This window comes from Amia ocellicauda, chromosome 5, assembly GCF_036373705.1.
Source record: "Amia ocellicauda isolate fAmiCal2 chromosome 5, fAmiCal2.hap1, whole genome shotgun sequence".
Classification (NCBI taxonomy): Eukaryota; Metazoa; Chordata; class Actinopteri; order Amiiformes; family Amiidae; genus Amia; species Amia ocellicauda.
In genome coordinates, this window is record NC_089854.1 from 25,351,689 (window position 1) to 25,370,779 (window position 19,091).

Below are 19,091 nucleotides of genomic sequence, written 5' to 3' on the forward strand. Positions count from 1 at the left end.
TGCAAGATGTCTAGGGATTACAGCCTAGAAATCAAAAACACGTTTACAACTTTAATTTCTTTAACTGACATAGCAGTGGCAAATATAATTACAGTTCGTGATATATAGTACAATAAATAGAAGCACATATCCATTCAATAAAGCATTACATATACTGTATAAAACTAAGTATTGGTTTAGCTACTGGTGCCAATTGAATCAAGTGGTGTATATATATATATATATATTTGATTTGTATAACATTGCATTAGTCGACAATAGCTGTACATATACTTTCTTCTGATTCAAGCCAGGACTACAAATCCCGAAAGCTCCCTCGTTTCCAACCAATGGCTGACGAGAGCGGCGCGGCGCGGATGCTGATTGGTCGCTAAACCCGGAAACGAGTTCATTCTGTTGAAAATGGAGGACAGAGGAGAGGGCGCCGCGTTCAAAAAAGTAAATGTTTACGTTTGTATATTTAGAAGAACATATATTTTATACACCTGTAAAATAGCACGATTATAAAACAGCTCATACATTAATCAGTATTAAAGTACCGAATGGAATAGGTTTTATAACTTGAATGAAACCTTTGAAATGGGGCAATAGCCTAATGTACGTGTATTGAATGCCTTTATAAAAATATAAAACGACCGTTTAAATGAATACTTTTCAGGAAACTGTCAGCAAGCTGCTTTCAATGTCCTTCAAAGATGAGAAGACCAGAGGTAAGTCTTGGAGATGTATTATTACTTTAATAAATATCCATTTATTTTGGCGATCTGTGTTCAAAGGTCTCTTGTTTTTATTTTGTATTTTTTCTTTGTGGTATGGATGAAGAGCCTATGCAGGTTTAAAATGAACTCGGTGTTAATTCTGCAAAGTGCTGCCTCGATAATGCTGAGGTCACTGACGCAGTTCTTCACTGGACTGCATTGCTCGGTGTGTCAAAAATCAGCAAATAGTAATTATAACATGTTTGTGGTCACTGTCAATAGTGGGCGCTGATGCTGTTATCCTGATGGCCGAGATGCTGAAGGTCTTCGTTCAAGGTGAGAGCAGGACTTAATGTCTTAACCCACACACACAACCACGTTAGGGCTGCTATGAGGATGAGGTTTTCTGAAATGCAGTCTAATAAGCTGGTTCATATATAAAATGATTCTGAGCAGCTTATTGGTTGGATACGATTTAATAAAGTATTCAGTTAGAAATAAAACAGTAGAAGCACTTCCACCTGTGCAAGATGCATGCTGATTTGCATGGGCTTTGTTACCACAAATGATCTGTTCTAAAATAAGTGGAAGTCAAATGAGTGGTAATTGATTGTAGCAAAACATAACTGTTATTCCATGTTTAAGTAATGCTGATTGTGATCTATTGATAAAACGTACAGATCTAGGGGCTGTTTGGCATTGAGTTTGCTGTGGTTTTGTGTATTTCCAGGAGAGGCCGCCACTGCCACGTAGTATGAGAAGCAGTAATTTGCCGATTTGAGTCGGTCTCTGGGAAGATTAAACAAACTCTGAAACATCGTTTTTTCTTTCATCCAGGAGACATTATACTATATAAAGTGATTTATTTACATCCCTGTTCTGTGAGTTCATGTGAGCATGAGACTGCATACTGTGTTCAAAACGAGCATATTGAAGGGTGCTGTATCAGCCCAGTGGTATGATAGGGATCCCTGAACAGAAGGAGTAGGAAAGGTCAATATTGTGAAAGACTGAGATGTGGTCTATTCAGAATTTTCATTCATTCAGTTATTACTTCTGGCCTAACCTGCCAATGCACAATTTATTTGGGGTTATTAAACTTATAAAAGTGCCTGCTTTTTATTATAATATTTTGTATTTATGTTCATGGTCAATAAATGAGTATCCCTAAAATCTGTATGCTTCATCGTAGTATAAAAGTAAAAGATAAGACAATGCAATCATTAATCACAATGATTTGTATGACAATCGTTACACAAAATTGCATGATTGGCACACCTACTGTTATATATAGAGATCACGTGGCAGCAGTGTTTTTCTCTCTGATTCACAGCTGCATGTCTGAATGCATTCAATGGGGTGCAGTGCCGTGTGGGTGTGTCAGTGAGGTGGAGGGGGTGCACTTTGTACCCGCTCATCCCTGCATCAGCCGTTGCAGTTTGTATTAACTTTGCAGTTCATCGGGCTTGCAGCTCCCTCTAGGTAGTGGAAGTGTAGCACAGCTCAGGGGCAGGTACTTGACAGTAGTTCCTACAGTGGCCAGTACAAACGAGGGAACCTGCTCTGTGTTACAGAGGCTGCAGTGCGATCGGTGAAACAGGCAGAAACTGAAGGCTGTGACAACATTGACGTCGAACACTTTAAAAAGGTGCTGCCACAGCTGGTATGTGGGGAAAGAGCCCTGGGTTCTGTACAACTATGACACGTTTTTTGTTTGTCACATCTATATAAGATTAAATAGTTTCCTGCCCCACTCCTCAGCTAAAAAGAAGACTCAGACAATGTCACCCTTTCAGACAAAGTTAACATTTACGCCTGATAGAAGTGGTGTACACACAGAAACTGAAAGGGATATGGGTATGATATTTTCTAACACGCTTCCAAGGAAATTGTTTGGGTACTGAAGAACAAACAGACATCTAAAATGTATCCTTCTCCTCAGCTGCAAAATTAAAAGCCAAGTACAAAATAAGTCTGAACACTTTTTTTCTTGTTTGTCCTGAAGATTTATTGAAAATGTGTTTATTGGGTTTTTAGGGGCTTTAGACTTGCTTCATGAGTCACGGTACAAATAAGATAAAGTGGTACTGTGTTTTACGTTGAGTACTTAAGAAGTTGTTTATTCTGATGATTTTATGTCTGTTCTTCACCTGTCAAATGGAGAAGTTATTCTTCACTTCTAAAAAGCTGTTCACTCCTCACAACCTCACGCACCTGTCTGTCTTCTGCTTCCCGTCACAGCTTTTAGACTTCTAGTGTTTACACTGCTGGGCCACCGGAGGGCGCTGGTGTTCTGCTCCTGGAGGGAGAGGGATGTCCTGCAATGACAGCCTCAGTCACATTTCCACGGACAAACCTATTAGTTGCTCCATTAAAAGCAATTCATCACAAACATGAATATAGCAGTGTATTAATCCAACAGTCCGTAAAGGATAGAAATAAATGTTTATGAATTTCACATTGAAGTTGTAAAAACCTTAGGAAACAAAAACCAAAGCAGTTTTCTCCTGTAAATAGTCTAACTAAGATAGTCATGTATATATACATTTGTCAGTGTATTGTTTGATTAAATATGATTCTGCATTTTCTTTGATAAAGTGAGGCCTTTTTTTGTTGTTTTAACGTATTTCAACACGCCAGCCTCCTCGGGCTCTGTTTGTAGTAAAAGTGCAGTGGACAGCAGGTGGTCCTGTTAGCAGGCGCTTGAACTGTAGAGCGACTCGCGCCTGTGAATTTGCTGTTTCAGTGGCGGGAAACGCAGTTGGAGACGGAGCACCACATGTATTAAATACACATTTTACGAATCTCAAAAGGACCATTGTGTTTATTTGAAGAACTCTCACGAGAACCCTGAATATCACCTGGGATAACGTGCCTTTGTGTAATTTGTTCCGGTCCTCCAGGGCTGGGTAGGGTTACTATAGTAGTGGGGGTGCCAGAAGATGCATAACATAGCAGGTCTAATTCGGACTTTGGGGGGGGAGAGAGAGAGAGAGAAAAGCTACATATCTTTACATTTGTAAGGTCAGCCCTGGGGGGCTCTGGTCCCATACAATCCATAGATGAACATTTGGGATCTGCTGTGAACAAAAAAGAGTTGAACAACAGCCAGCTGTATGTCATGTTTCTGCTGGTTTCACAGAGATTTGCACACTAAGTTCAGTAAGCTCGGGTTCTGGTGCTACAGCAACACCTCCACACACCTGAGATCGCTGTCCGGTCAGTGACAGCTGCCTCCGTACAGTGCCCTGCTCGAGCATCCACAACCCCCACCCGTGATCTCGCTTCTGAAGGATGGCCGCTAGACAGAACAGGCAGGGTGGCCCTTGAAAAGAGTCACTCGACACCTGATGCTTTTTTGGCTGTCTAAAGGAAAAAGCAACCAGAGGGCATTTATTATAAAGCACATCAATTTCAATACAACTGTCATGTTCAGCCACCCTGAATTTGTGACAGAAGGTGGTTGGAGTGGGTGTGCAGTGAAGACTCCTATTTCAAAGCTATGATATGAATAAATCTCTAAAAAGTTGTCTGTCTCCCGAGTTAATTGGGGATAAGATATGATGAAAAAATCAGGGCTTAGTATCTGGAGCAAAATAGTTCACTGCTAATGAAACCTATTCTTGTCTGAAGTGACGAACCTCCAGGCAGTTGAGTGAGTAGGAGTCAGGGACCCAGGCAACAGGTCATACAGAAGAGAGACTTCATACAGGTTCTACCAACATGGCCTTATTTAATATGAATTATGTATATATTTACAAAAAGTTAGTTTATTCTCCAATACTTTACCCTCAACCCTCAATACCTCAGGCGAGCAATATAAAACATGTTCTTGTCTAGTGTCAATGTAAATTACAAGGATATTTCCCTTTTTCCTCTGTCGACCACATCAAACTCTGACCTGCAGATATCCCATCCTTCACTGCCTGTTAATTAGCGTTTCCTGGCAGGAGGCGCTTTGATATCTACCTGGATCTCCAGGTGATCCTGAAGACACACCTTGCCCTTCCTGCCTGCTGCTTCACTGCCGCTCCCACATGAATGGGGAAATGTATACGGCAGCTGAATCAATAGATCAGTGACACGCCGTTTCTCACAGTCTCTGTGCCAAGCCCGTATTGTTCCGGTGCGGTATTTGCATAATTGTGCATCATGGGTCATTTCTCAAGGGGCCTTTTCAGTTTTTTACACAATGCAAGTTGGGACCCCTACAACTCCTTTTAATGAACACAGCCACTACACCGAGATGTGTTCGTGTTCATGAAGTGTGCAAACCTTTGAGAGAGAGAGAGAAAAAAGTCCCCCTGTAGTTTTTGGGTTGCTATATTTCGCTTGTGTGGATTAATATTGATGTTGCTTGGGTTCAATTGACATTGTTCTTGTGGAATAGCTCAACATTACAGCTATGCCCTCTCTAAACTGCAGCGGTTTTCCTCCATTCAGTTGTTGCTTTGATTGGCAGTTGACATAAACTCACATGTTTCCTGGCCCACAACTTTAAAACAAATGAGCCACCCAGAAAGAAACTTTCTGTTTGAGCATTCTTGAACTGATTTCCTCCTGGAACTTGTCAGGAAAGTAAAACAGTTCTCTAAACATGCGAGATCAAATGTGCTGCTTTTCATCACAGCATCAGTATCGAAGATTGCAGTGATCCTGGCCTGCACAGTACCTGGAGATCTCACACATATTGTGCACACCAGCGTTAAAAAGTTGACACGTATACCCGACTCACCAAAATCAGAGCTAATTTCATGTGTTTCATGAGCAGTGGCCCAGAGTTAAAATGTGGCAAAATCAAATGTAGACTCAGAAACAAAGCACAGTAAAAAACGGAAACCAAGTTGAAATTTGAAAATATGTAATTTCTTAAAAACTGTCTCCTTCTTGTCAAACTATAATTAAATTTTTAGTTTAAAGTTGTTTGGTTAAGTATAATAATAATAACCCCTTTTAATGTTTGTTCCCATCATTACATTTATACAACTGATGTAACCAAATCTGGGAATATGAGCTTATACATTTGCAGTAATTAAAATATGCTACTCATAATTTAAAAGAGTCAGAGCCAACGACAGCATAACTTTGAATATGCTTGTGAGCCGCACAATAGTACTCTATGACATTCTGCAATACAATAGAGAAGAATTTACAGCCTGCCTGTTCTTTTGAATTTTAATCTTTTGATTGGACATACAATTAACAGCAAGTTGTTTGTTGTAATCTTTAAGACAGATTTTAATCACAGGCAACAAAGAACAGAATACAGAACCTGCCAGTTTAGCTACAATTGTATGTCCCAGTCTACAGGCGCTCGCCTGAAATGTCAGGCACTTGTTCTCAAATGTTCTCAGGATCCGTCTGTTTTAATACATGTTCTATAAAAGCAAACTTTTGAGTCGGCTGCACGTCCTGTCGTTCGCTCTCTCTCTTTCTCGATACATTCTATCACTTCACGAGTGGCTTTCTCAGTTCTTGGCCCTGGCTCTGCTCTGGGCAAGCTCTACCTGTTCTATCGTGCACAAAACATCAGCAGGGGACACAGGTAATAAAATACATCAAGAGGATACCAGGGATGGAAACAATGTACCACAGGGCAGGGACATAGTGCTGCTTCATTAGCTTGCTCTGTATACCAGCGTGTTACAGCAGTGCTGGGAAACACTTAATTTTAACAACACCAGCGCTGTTGGACTGGGCGTGCTTGTCTCTGGGTTTTTAATGTGCATCAGAAAGCACAGTAAGTGTGTCTGAGTATCTGGTATCTGTGGAAACATCTGGGGAGAGAAGCTGTGAAACAAGCAAGAACACTTTTTTCATTATTACCAACCTGAGAGCTGAGGCAGGGGCAACCCTACAGCACTACTCAAACTCTAAACACAAAGGTGGTCTAAACAAGGACCCCCTTCCCAAACCCTCCACACTGCAGGCCGTGATTACCACGTGATATCGCATGGCAATCGCAGAGCAAAACCATGAGCGGTGTTTCATAAAGCCTTGAAGCACAGTGAACTGCAAGGCCTGCTTTCTGACAACCCCTGTGCTCCCCCACGGACATTCAAATAAATGACTTACAGGACAGTAATGGTCATCTCAAGAGCTGTGGGGCAGTTTTGTGTCATTTACCTTTGTAGTTGTGGTCTTATTACTGTTTCCTGGGCTTACTGGCTCTCAGCTGGTCCCTCTTGCTACCTGTCAGGAAGGTAAGCCAGCCCTGCTCTTTCCCACTTGGCCCACGGGCTCTCTGCAGGGCCATGCCACGTGCAGTAGCTGACCACAGAGTGGCCTCCCCACACACCAGCCCCACCTGCATGCTTTACAGTCTTCAGCAGGTGCTTTCCAGCATGAGTACTTTCTCTCTCCCATCAAAGCTTTGGAAAGCAGTTGGAAGTAATTAGAGTAATAGGGGAGGGAGGGGGCGGGCAGCCAGCTAGTTAGACAATGACAAGTGCCAGGAACGCAAGAGTACCCCCTCTGGCCACTTTGAAGTTCACTCAGCTGGGCCTGAGTGTTGTTTGGTTAGAGGGGAGGGGGCAGCAGGCTGCCATCAGTTCTCGGACCACACGAGTAGAGATTTCGTTTATGGGGGGGTAGACAACAAGAACAACAACAACAACAAAGAGAGGGGTGTGACTTATAACAAAAAAATGTTGAGTAAAAGTAATTTTAAAATTTTTGCCTTTTCAAAAGAAAAATATGATTTGATTATTTTTATGAGCCTCATATTCTTTTTATGGTACATTTGGAAATGAAGGTAAGGTTCCAGCAGTACCGGCAGCACAGGTTGTTTTCCCAGTTGTGTTCAGCCTGTGTGCGCGCATGCAGCTGTTGCTTTTGATATTTTCGGGAGGCAGGGAAGAGCTTTGCCAAAAGGAATTCTTTTCAAGTATTCAGGAGTGACCTGACCAATGAGTTTTTTTTTGTTTTTTTTCTTGTGCTGATCCATTTCCTTGAATAATCTGTGCACTACATTTTCTTTGTCAGGTCCCTATGGGGCTTCACATACTATGTGACACGAGAAATGCATTAGCTATTCCTGACTGACCAAAGGTAAAGCATACTTTACTCCTAACACAGCAGTGGAAATATTTTTTGGGGGGCGGGGGGGAATCATCTAAAGTTTCAAACAATCAATCAGTTTAATAGTCCTGAACACTGACAAACATCTGCCAGGCCCGAAGACTAATCAGATGTGATATTCCAACATTCATTTTCCAGACAGATTGCCATATTCAATAAGTATTTCTCCCTGTGTTACAGGTGCACCTGTTTATTCTTGATAAGTAGAATAATATGCAAAAGCACGGATGCTAAAAGTTAGAATTTTAGTGTTATACCTGACAATTTCATTTGCTTTTCCTCACAGAAATATATATTAATGCACAGAGATGGTACGTTTAAAAAGTGTAGGGCTGTTTTAATATGCCTCTGCTTTGCAACCATGGATTTACAGCAAATTAATTTGGACAATCATAAATACGACATTTGGTTTATAAATACATAAATATTGGATTGATTAAATATTTTCCTGAAAACTTTCAGATGGCACATGGAGAAATGTTTAATACAGACTGTTCATGCATCTCACTGTCATTACTTAATGAGTACATTTCCATTTACTCCCTGCATACGTTTGCCAAGTTGGTTTGGCAAGTTTTAAAATGATTCAAATATCCTGGATGTTCCCATCATTCAACGTGATAAGTTGGACATAGAATATAAAGAACTATAGGATTATGATAATTCTTTACTCATTGGTAATCAGATAATTACACTGCTTTGATTGACAAAAAGCAGAGTCCAGGTTGAGTAATTTTTTTCCCCTTCTCTCTCCTCCTGAAATGATTGTCATTTCTTGGCTGAATGCTCTTGTCTCGGCTCAATCAGTGTTTTGGTTTGCAGAGCGCTGACATTATGCAGAGGAATGACAAGCTTCTGTAGACCGGCGCCGCAGTAATGCAGCCTTGCGCAGGTGTGGGGCTCCTCTTTAACTACAGTGCTTCACCACATTTCTTTTATCATCTCCCACACAGCACTGCCACCGTCTCCCATTTATTACAGTGTGTTCCTGGGTATTTCATTATGACACCCATCCTCTCACTGGTAATGATGCCATTGCCCATGCTGCAGGTTAGTGGGATGCTACCATTACACTAGGAGGCAGGAGCCATGACACAATGAGAGATAAATGAAATAATTACATTCTGTAGCTTCTCCCATCACGCAAACAATTGAGCGGTAGAGGCAAATCCCCATTTGTATATGTTAGCATTTCCCTTGATTGACATACACTTAGATGAAGGGTAACTTTTATCCCAGCTTATGCAGTCACAACAAACTACAGTCGCCACATGGGTTTTGCTGCTTACATATAAGCCATTACACTTTAAAATCGTATTTGAACATCAGCTCTTTAATTCAGTTGTAAACAGAGCTAAGATGCAGACTGCGCTGATGTATTAATTCTCTGCCACAAGAGAAGTGAAAGATAAACGCCACAGGCAAGTCTGATTGAAGGGTTGAGAATGTATAAGTCTATTACGGTGTCTCTGATAAGGTCCAAAGTGAAGCCTCTATACGGCACTAAGCGGCACTAAGCGAAACCAGAAACAAGGTCTTTCTTCCTGAGCATTTAAAAACACTGAATGAACTGTGCATTAAAGTGCAATGCAGAGCAACTCCCACATTGCCCACAGACACCCGCTGCCAGGATAGGGAGGTATGGGGAGTATGTGCGGACACAGGTGCCCGCATACCAGCCCCAACTCCCATGGAACACTGCTGTGAAAAATGGCAAACCTTTCATCTTGTTTTGTGTCTTTTGAGTAATGGAATTTCCAAAAACATCTGTCTGGCCAAAAAGGGCAGGAAAAAAAGGGATCAAAGCCTGGTTACTATGAGTACGGTTACTATGAGCACAGTTACTATGATTCCAAGAAAACACCTGAACAACGTTATTACAGACTTCACCCCCGATCCCTCACTGAAGGATATTTTACATCTGGCCCCTTTCCTGCTTTGATTTATCTGCAATCTCTCTTCATCTGCATGGAAAAATAAGGGTCTTCTCAAGCTGTAATAGATACCAGGACATTCCCTCATAGCACTTGATTAAAATATCTAATTAGCAACCCATAGTCGACACAAGCAGTGAAAGAGTGATGGTCCATCCACACATACAAAGCTGCGTTTACTCAGAATCATACAGGGTTTCAATCCCCATCTCGCTCCATTTATGCTTCTCTAATTATCCATTTAGTAAAATACCTTTGTTCTGGTCCTTGACTCTCAGTGATTAGATCCTGTTAATTTACAAGTAATGCAAACCTCGTTATTTACGAATCAGAAAGCCAAACACAAGAGCGATGCCCTCTTGCCAGCAGTCCAAGTGTTGAGACTCACTCTCGTTCTTGAAATTCATTCCATTTTAAGTAATTTCTTGGCCAGCACAACTAGGACAATTATTATTTTCATTTCTAGCAGTAGAACCACAATTGCATTTTAAGGATTATCGCAGCTGGTAACTTAAGTGTGGTTTTAACATTTATGGTGATGCTAATGATTATTACTGCAACTCATAAGAATGGTAAATATTGGTTTACAGTTATTGAGTAGAAAAGCAATGAGTGTGATATTTCAGTAACTAGTTAAGTTAAAGCTAATTTAACATAATTAATGGGACTAATGGTGGCTTGCCAAGACATCTTAATTTAGAACATGTTACATAGAAAATAATAATATAAAGTTAATTGTTATAAGGAAATGCAAATTTCAAAATAGGTGTTTATATGTACAACGCAAAAGTTGTATCTCCTGTAGGTTTTTCTTGATCAAATGTAAATCAAGCTTACCTATTTTAAAAAATATTGGTCAATGTATTTCCAGCATCCACACACAGGATTGTTGGTCCTTTTGCTTCTGATCTGTAACTCTCTGCTTCAGTTACTTCTATCTTATTAAAAAATAAAAAGTACTGAAGTTAAATTTCAGACACACACACACTCAAACTATCAATAACTGGTTTATACATTTAAGTGCAAGGAATCAATGTACAGGTTTCTAACAAGAGCAGACACCGACAGCATAGATTATTACACTAGAAGTAAAGTGTCTTAAACTAGCAGAATGTTTTCTGGCAAGATTCAGCAGACTGGACCGCTGTGAACTGCTGTCAGGGAAGTAAGCTCATCACTACTGACAATATAAAAGCACCTGATTTTGGTACTGTCAGTTGTAATCTACCTTTAGCCGTGGATTTAGCGAAGCAGAGGTCAAATCATATGGCAAAACATATCAAATATAGGGTTATCTAAATGAGGAGTGTTTGTTACCGACATGTTACTAAACACAATGATTTTTACCACATGATTTTAAGCAAGTTATCTAATTATCAGTGCTTTACTTGCAACATAATTTTCCATTGAATGTTAAAACACACCAAACTTAATGGCTTCTCTGCACACCTCTCCCCCCAGCCAAAAACAGACTGGTTAACCCAAGAATCATGCATTGGTCGAAGCACAATGATAATATGTTAGTTATCCTATAAATATTTATTTGTGCTGCTGCATCTTGATGTAACCAATTACATCGTAAGGCCATATTATTAAACATATGAAAGCAGTTAGGGGAACAACAACGACGACAACAAAAGAATACGAAGTTAGAAGCAAAATGAGTAAGATTTTCTAATGAGTTAAGCTTTTCTTCATCCAACATTAAAGGCTTGAACACTGACAGGGATTCCAGGCTTTTGGATTTGGCTGCACAAGCCCAGGCGGCTGAGTTGCCTCCCAGCCCAGAGCATACAGATTGCCCAGGAAATGAAAACGGATCTGTTTCAAATCCACTTGCAGGAGTTTTCCCATCGTCCAACCAGGCACTCAATGTGGGAACTGCTCTGCGTTTCAGAAGACAAACGCATATATTGACAGCAGTCAAGCCCTTTCCAACAGAACATACAAGAAAACTCTCAATTAAAATCAAATTAAAACCTCTTTTAAGGCAAGCATTTAGTAAATAGTAGTAGTAGTATTAATAATTAAAAAAAAATATGTTATTGGTAACATCAATAGTAGTATTTGCAGTATTATGCATCCTCTTGCTTGTAATACATCATGTAAAACAGTTATTTCTAGATATTCACCTAATTCCCTTTTACAGTTGTAGATCTTCCTGCAACAAAATAACAACTCTGCTTTCTAAGCAGTGCTTCTTTCACCCTAAACGGTTTAGTAATTGCGAACAAAAAGTCAAGCCGTATCCATGTACATTTCCAACACTTTTAATGAAAAACTATTCAGTATATTTAGGATTCACAAAGTTTTTAAACATGTTCTTTGCAAATCATTGTACAATCCTGAATTACAATGTTTAACTAATGATGTACAATTCAAAGTTTTATTCTGGGTACTCTGCAGTTTCTTCGCAGTAGGCTTATTTTCATCTTTTTCCTGAAAGACAGTAAAGTGACATTAGTAGTTAGATGTTAGATATTTGAGTAAAAATGTTCTAGAGCCAAATTACACACTTCACACACTAGAAACCTGATGAAAATATATGTTAAGACTATGTTTAACACACAAATTGATGACTAAATAATGAACTAAAGCTAAACTAAACTTGATTTCTTTACGCTCCCAAGAACTGCAGAATGTTTGTACTACATTTATTTTTAGTCTCGTCCTCATTCTCTTGGGTAGAATATAATTATTGTATAAACTTTACTTTTTAAATTATGTTATCAAAATTGTGACATTTGTTCAACATGTTGATTTCAACATTAAAAATTGAAACAAAAATCATCAGATTAAGCTGTCACATTGTAATTGTTTTCTAATTTCTTATTATGTCTAATTGCAATACTTAATATGGCGCTTCCAATCACTAGGAGAGAGTAATGATTAAATGAAGTTATTTTTCTGGGTTTCCAAATCAATGGGCTTTTTCGACTGTATTAGGTCACCTATATAATTTCCTTTCATTTCCATATTTTGGCTGAGAAAGACTAGTTAATGCCGAGAAACTATAAAATGCAGAAAACAATTCAAGAAGTGGAACACCCTTCACAAATTATTTAGTCTTTATAATCCACTGACTTGAGCAACGTGTGACCTGCCAAGACATTTAAGTTTTTTTTGTGTTACTGTTTCCAAATCCATAAAAACTGTAAAACAATAGGATTTCCATTTTAAAATGATAACACGTGGAAATCAAAAGAAAACAAGCCGCACACTAACATTGTGGAGTCAAACTGGCACTTCAACAGTTTTTTTTTTTTTAAATTTCTTTAATGAAAACATGTATGCAATTTGGCACATCACTTTTAATAAAATGTGTAAAAACGCAGAAAACAAAACTCAGGGCTGTGGTCCTCCTTACAAACTAAGTCTGGCAAACCTCGGGATATGATGACATTTGGAGACAAAACTAGTCTCGGGGTTTAAACGTAATACCAACAAAAGAGTGCATTGGCTTCGTAACTACAGTGTCTGATCAGTTATGTTTACTGGTTTCAATTTTCAGTTTTTAACAAATATTCAAATTACAAACATCCATCTGGGGTTGAATCTAAAACACCTTCAACTTCTAACCAGGATGTCAACTGTTTCATTGCTTTTGGAAAGGTTGAGATGGTCATCATAAAAGAGTCCTCTTTCTTTGTTCTCGTTAAAGTTCTTTGTTTGCGTTAAAGTCAAATCCCCCAAACTGACAACCGCTCATTTGAATATAATCGCATCCAATTAAGCCATTATTAGCGTGTTCTCAATTAAATGGTATCAAAACATAAAACTAATAATTACTTGGGCATCATTTTATGGAGTGGAATCAGTAGAAAGACGTTTCGTGTGTCTTTGTGAAACGTGCTGTTACATTTGTACAAAATGATTATTTAATTGGCAGAAGTTGCAGCACTCCTATGAGCAGGTGGGAAACACAATTTGTGCTGCATTGTTAACCAGTTTAAATACCCAACTCAAGTTTAAAAGGCTGGTGTTTAATTACAGTGACCCCTATGCATCTACAAAATTACTAGAAAAGGAGCAAGCTTTTTGTCGCAACCTGACCAAATATTACCACTACTGTCTCCACAAACTACTAATATGAACTACTAGCATAGGCAGATATTTCCCAGATGATGTACTGCACTTAAGGCAACATGGAAATTAAATTATGGTTTTGAATCAACTCAACAAAAAGGGAGACAATGCACCCGTACAAAACAAGAAACGAAAGGATGGACTTTCATGTGGTTTACCGATGAAGCCCTGTGACTGCACTGTTTTACAGAGTGTCAAAAAATCTAGTGTGAAAGCATCCTAAACAAATTCAACGTCAAAAGCATCCTAAATCTATTGACTCACTTTAGCTGCTTCCTGACAGCGCACAGGGAAGGAATTTTCAGCAGGCTGCGATGCATTAGTGGGACGGGACAGGAAGCCCTGTGGCCTCTCTGTGATGCATGGCATGAAACGAGGACTCAGTTGGGCAGAGCAGCACGTGAGAAAATTGCCACAAAGCATTAATTTAAATGAGCCAGCAAAGAACATATTTCCACCACATATAGTAGAGTAGCCTGCATTGTATCAAGCCAAGAGAAAAACACACAGACAAAAAAAATAAAATAAAAACAGAAATAAAACAAAAACAAATGTTGGCTGTGGCAATGTAATTAGGTCTGACATCCAGGACATAGTGGTGCACTCTTGCCTTTCCCTTTGCCTACATTGTATGTAGGATACCAGCACTGGGGGAAATCACGTGGTAGATTGCCGGACACGGTTATACTTGTATGCAGTGAGTGGAATTCAATCTCTTCATCTGTGAATCTCGTAATAAGCCGCTCAACAACTTCCCGTGTGTGTGAGCAACAGGTGTGCAGGTGTGAATCAACTGGCCAATCAGTTGACCTTTGTGAACATCAAAGAAAGGGTCACATACATTTTTATCTTCTACTGGGTTATAATTGTTTATAAAAAAGTATTGCTCCTGCCATGATTAGAACGTACCTGGCAGTTTGAGCCACTTGGGCACTTTGCTGGGATCAGTCTTAACTGGTTTTGGCGCTTGGCCATTTGGCTCGGGGTGGGGCTGGGCTGCCGCTGTGCTCTGCTGATTGGCTGGGGTGTCTGAAGCTGCGGGGGGTGGAAAAGACTCTTCCGAAACTGCTGAAGTGGATGATGGGGTCGGTGACCTGGGCATGCAGCTGAGAGAGGAAAGAACAATTAGACAGACGACCTGGCTATTTCTGGAACAGCTCCCCCACCCCCCAACACACACGCCCCCCTACACCACCAACCATCTCAAGGCCTGCACTGCCAGAGCACAAGCAATAACAATAAGTAATCCCCTTACATAACCCGGCCCCAAATCTCACAGAAAGAACCTGTTACATTAGTTTTGGACGGCTTCTAAAAATAATCCCTGAGTCGTCTGAGATGACGTCAAAGACTAAGGCAACCAGCTTCCCAAATGAGCGGCCAGCACACAACAGGTCCAGGGGGTCAGCAAAGTGCTCTATTTTTAGGCACATCAAACACACCGATACGACAATACTACTGCCTCGGCTTTCCTTTTCGATGTAGATCAAGCTAAGAAGGCTGTTAACTTAAATGTCAGGTGCTGTAAATCTCAGAGGTGTACTCGATGAAATTTAGGCATGAGTGGTTCATGACCGAAATCCCCTCAAATAGGCCAAGCTCGGCGAGTGCCCTGCTTAGTGCTGCAGAACGCCAATATACGATTCCCCAGGTTGCAGGTCTATGGTGTGGACAACACTGTACTTGGGGTTTTCCGTTATGGGAGTACGAAACCTGGGCGTCAATCTTAACTGTAATCTATAACTGCAATCAAAATCAAAAGAATAAACTTTCTTTCTTTTTAAACACAATTGAAATCAAGCGCCCCGGAGGCAGATCCTTTTAACCAGCCTGTTCTATAAAATCACCCAGAGACCTGAAAGTACAGACCCAGGAAAACTTTTTGTGGTCAACTACCAAAGGCTGTGTTTATGTTAACTAGGGGACATTTTCAATTGTTTAACGACTGTGCATTTTGTGGTGAGAAAGTTCAGATGTGAGAAATGTGGATGTTTCTCTGTAGACCCCTTCCCAGCATTCCCTGAGGAAAAAAATTATTCCCTTTTAAAAATGTATTAGATAACCCTCAGGTCAATGTAAGAAAAAAAAAAATCTGTATTGTATATAAAAAAAAAAAAGAGGGAAACAGGCTGAATTAATCCATCTAATATAAAACCAGCACAATCACCTCGATACCTCAACTAAATCACAAATGGACAAAGTAAAACGACACTAATCCTCAAGGCCTTGTTGCACAGTTCCTTCCCTTCCTCAGATATTCCCTGTGGTCCCCCAACCAGGCTTAGAAAAGAGGCCTCATGGCTCAGTTTCCCCCAAACCCTCCAGGAACATTGAGAAAGAAGTTCCAACACCGAGACACACATGCTAACTCCCCCGGTACCTCTGATGGAAAGCAGAACACTGACCCTTTGCGATAGATGGACCTCGTTTTTTCTATCCTTTTTGTAGACAATACTATTAAATGCTTCCTGTACGGTGTGTTCTATAAATATACAGTAATCCCTGATACTATGCCTCCTCCAGCAGTAGAGACCCTTATCTTCCTACATGGGGGAGTGCTGTGTTTGAAATACAATCACACAGCTCAACACAGTGTGGATAGTAGGCTGACGCACAATCCATCCGTTTCAGATTAGGAACACAAAAATCTTTGCTAAACCGAACAAGGGTTGAACCTTATTTTGACTGTAGAAGTTAGTGCATGTAATGCTTGGAGGCTGTTACTGTTAAGAGTTATGCAGGTCTGGATATTGCTGGCATGCTTGCAATCTCAAGTCCTTTGTAAACAGGATAAAATATTTCCAGCAATTACTGTAAGAATGTAGACACACAGTATTTTTTTTTACATGCTAGAAGAAGCATGGTATATTCATTGCTCACAACCACACATTTAATTATTAAACTCTGTCCGGCATCCTCTGAACGGCAGCGGAAGACAAAGTTGGTCTGTAGGACGCAGGAAGTAGATCTCGATGCCGGTTATATTGTAAGTGAAGGAGAACACGAGGGTCGCCTACCCTGCAATCACACTGTCCGCCTGCAGGGGAGGGACTCTGGAATCCAGCAACTTCTGCTGTAAATAATAATCTGCAAAACCAAGCAGGAGAATATAGGCATTAGCAGACAACACTACTATTGAGATATCCCCAGTGTAAATGGCATGTCTTCTTAATAACAGTATATCAGAGCGATGTATAGCACTGCATTTCACCACAAATCTGAGAAAGACAAATGAACATATCAGTTCTTGAAGATGGAAAGTTGAACCCTTTCATATACTATATGATGGCTTGACTGCTCACACAGCACTTTATTTAAATGACTGCGGTTCTTCTGGACCATTAAAAAAAATATAGAGCAACCAAAAGATTTTTGGATGTCTGAGAAACCAATTGGTAGTGAGTGTAGGTGTGTGTGTGTGTGTGTGTGTGTGTGTGTGTGTGTGTTGTTTGTCATTTCACAACTGCAGTGGAAGTTACTGCATTTCCAATAGTTTCTGAGTTCTGTCTTTGCCCATATGATGGTGTATCTGCATAGACTACTAATAAGCTTGAAGAGAGTGTTTGGCAATACAATAAATGGGGTTGGTTGTTTTCTACAAAGTCTTGTGAGGCGCATGCATGGCAGACATGGCTACCTTATGTAGCACAGATCAGCAGAGATAAGATGCACAGAAATCACTAACACCAGGCTGAGGATTAAAGACACATGACCAAAACTATTCACTTTAATATGTATTCAGATGAAATGTCAGTTTGGATTTCTCAGTTTTTCCGACCAACAGAGATATGCATTTTTTTTTTTTAACTACCAAAAAATTCTAGCAATCTCAAATGTATTTTGTATTTCTTTCTGTCCACTCAACAAATGACATACGAACAGTGCGGATGGAACTGCCTTTGTATCGAGTGAGGTAAGTGAATGTGATTATCACAGTGGGATTGGATTTAAACCATGTCCGTTATTATAATTTTACAGTCTGGATATTATCTGCATGTGTGTATGGGAGTCCATTAATTTGCTCCCAGACCAGGATTTCAGGGAAGATGCAGTGTTAATTAAAATAAACAAGCAAATAAATAAATACATAATGAAATGTGTAGGAATTCTTTATGAATGGTTCTAACACAACAGTGCAGTTTGGTAAAGAAGATATCTATGTTTATGAACACTGGTCTAAGTAAGTGAGGTTTAAGATGATGACTTGCTTTTTGACTTACTGATGCTAAACAGTGTTGTTGTTTCTTGGCACACAACTTAAACATTTCTGGATCTAGGAGATCAGAGTATGCACTTACAATTTGTTTAATCATTATATACAAGATGAAAATTATGGAATTCACCCCCCTTTTTTGTTTGAAAACACAATAGAGAGAGATGTGATTTACCCACCTGCCTTGAGATCAGAGCCGAAATAAACTAGGGCTGCTGGGAACAGGTTCGTCTGGACAAAGAAAAAAAAAAAAAACAGAAGGTAACAGCAATGCATTTAGGATCAGGGCCTGCTAAATAATTTACAGACATGTATGTAACCTTTGTGAATAACTAGGATTAATTACAGTGAAATGCATCATGCACAGACAGAAGAATTTTTTTTTTTTCCCTAATTTCAGGAATGGCGACTAAAACAGGTTGAGGGTTGTACAGACCTCCCTTATGAACACTGGCTTACGATATGCAAAAAGGAAAAAAAGAAAAGAAAAACTACAATGTGCATTTTCCCCTCTAAAAGACATTTCTCACCCTTTCAGGTCTGAAACATAAACCTGAAATATGCACGATCTTCAAAGCCTCCGAGATCTTACCTCTGTAACACATAAAAGAAAAGTGCCCGCCTGTTAAAGTACCACATCAATAGCTGGCTACTGCACCAAATAAAACACAATGCACTGCCACTAAGACAGAGAGAAGGAGAGAGAAAGAAAAGGACAAATAAGAAAGACGGGGGAAGAAATGGAGCTATTGAATTTGACTTAAAGGGGACTGGAGTTATGAGGGAACAAGTCCAGTGCACTATGTGTTTTCCTTTGGGATCAGAGCGTGTCAGGCTGCAGCAGTGATGTCATAGCGATCAGCAACCGGCGCCAAGGACAACGGGCCAACTTTAACCCGCGGTTTGAATTTCAAGAGGTGGATTGAGCTTCTGATCTGGGTTCAGTCGGCGATCCACAGGCACTCCTTTCCCAGATTGACATCGCTCATTCCGACTGAAGCCCGAGTGCACAACAAAGCGGACAGAGTTACACTCGAGAGTCTGACCCACGGTGACAGCAGTATTATGAGGCTAGTCTTC

At 40.0% G+C, this 19,091-nt stretch overlaps 2 protein-coding genes across 3 annotated transcripts in view; one reads left to right on the forward strand and one right to left on the reverse strand.

Annotated features, from left to right (window-relative positions):
* Nucleotides 1–346: 346 nt before the first annotated feature.
* Nucleotides 347–3,510, forward strand: LOC136749915 (centromere protein X). Of its 2 annotated transcripts, XM_066704562.1 has the most exons (5): nucleotides 350–438; nucleotides 659–710; nucleotides 981–1,034; nucleotides 2,273–2,361; nucleotides 2,940–3,510. In XM_066704562.1, the coding sequence occupies exons 1-5, from the start codon at nucleotides 403–405 to the stop codon at nucleotides 2,952–2,954; spliced, it is 246 nt and encodes an 81-aa protein (XP_066560659.1). In that variant the 5' UTR covers nucleotides 350–402; the 3' UTR covers nucleotides 2,955–3,510. The 2 variants fall into 2 exon arrangements, with proteins under 2 accessions (XP_066560660.1, XP_066560659.1); XM_066704563.1 differs by lacking the exon at nucleotides 2,273–2,361 and having other exon boundaries at nucleotides 347–438.
* An 8,456-nt stretch (nucleotides 3,511–11,966) lies between these two features.
* aspscr1 (ASPSCR1 tether for SLC2A4, UBX domain containing) overlaps nucleotides 11,967–19,091 on the reverse strand; it is a 61,755-nt gene continuing 54,630 nt past the window's right edge. Inside the window, exons 14-17 of the mRNA XM_066704565.1 lie at nucleotides 18,191–18,242; nucleotides 16,816–16,885; nucleotides 14,708–14,904; nucleotides 11,967–12,151 (exon numbers count right to left, since the gene is read on the reverse strand). Coding sequence (XP_066560662.1) covers nucleotides 12,141–12,151; nucleotides 14,708–14,904; nucleotides 16,816–16,885; nucleotides 18,191–18,242 — 330 coding nt within the window. The 3' untranslated portion in view covers nucleotides 11,967–12,140. The remainder of the gene's footprint in view (nucleotides 12,152–14,707; nucleotides 14,905–16,815; nucleotides 16,886–18,190; nucleotides 18,243–19,091) is intronic.

What these genes read in the sequence shown, in the direction of transcription:
- LOC136749915 (XM_066704562.1), top strand. Translation starts at nt 403, where the DNA reads ATGGAGGACAGAGGAGAGGGCGCCGCGTTCAAAAAA. An exon ending in CAAAGATGAGAAGACCAGAG is followed by an intron (nt 711 to 980) that starts GTAAGTCTTGGA and finishes CACTGTCAATAG; the next exon opens with TGGGCGCTGATGCTGTTATC. An exon ending in GCTGAAGGTCTTCGTTCAAG is followed by an intron (nt 1,035 to 2,272) that starts GTGAGAGCAGGA and finishes TCTGTGTTACAG; the next exon opens with AGGCTGCAGTGCGATCGGTG.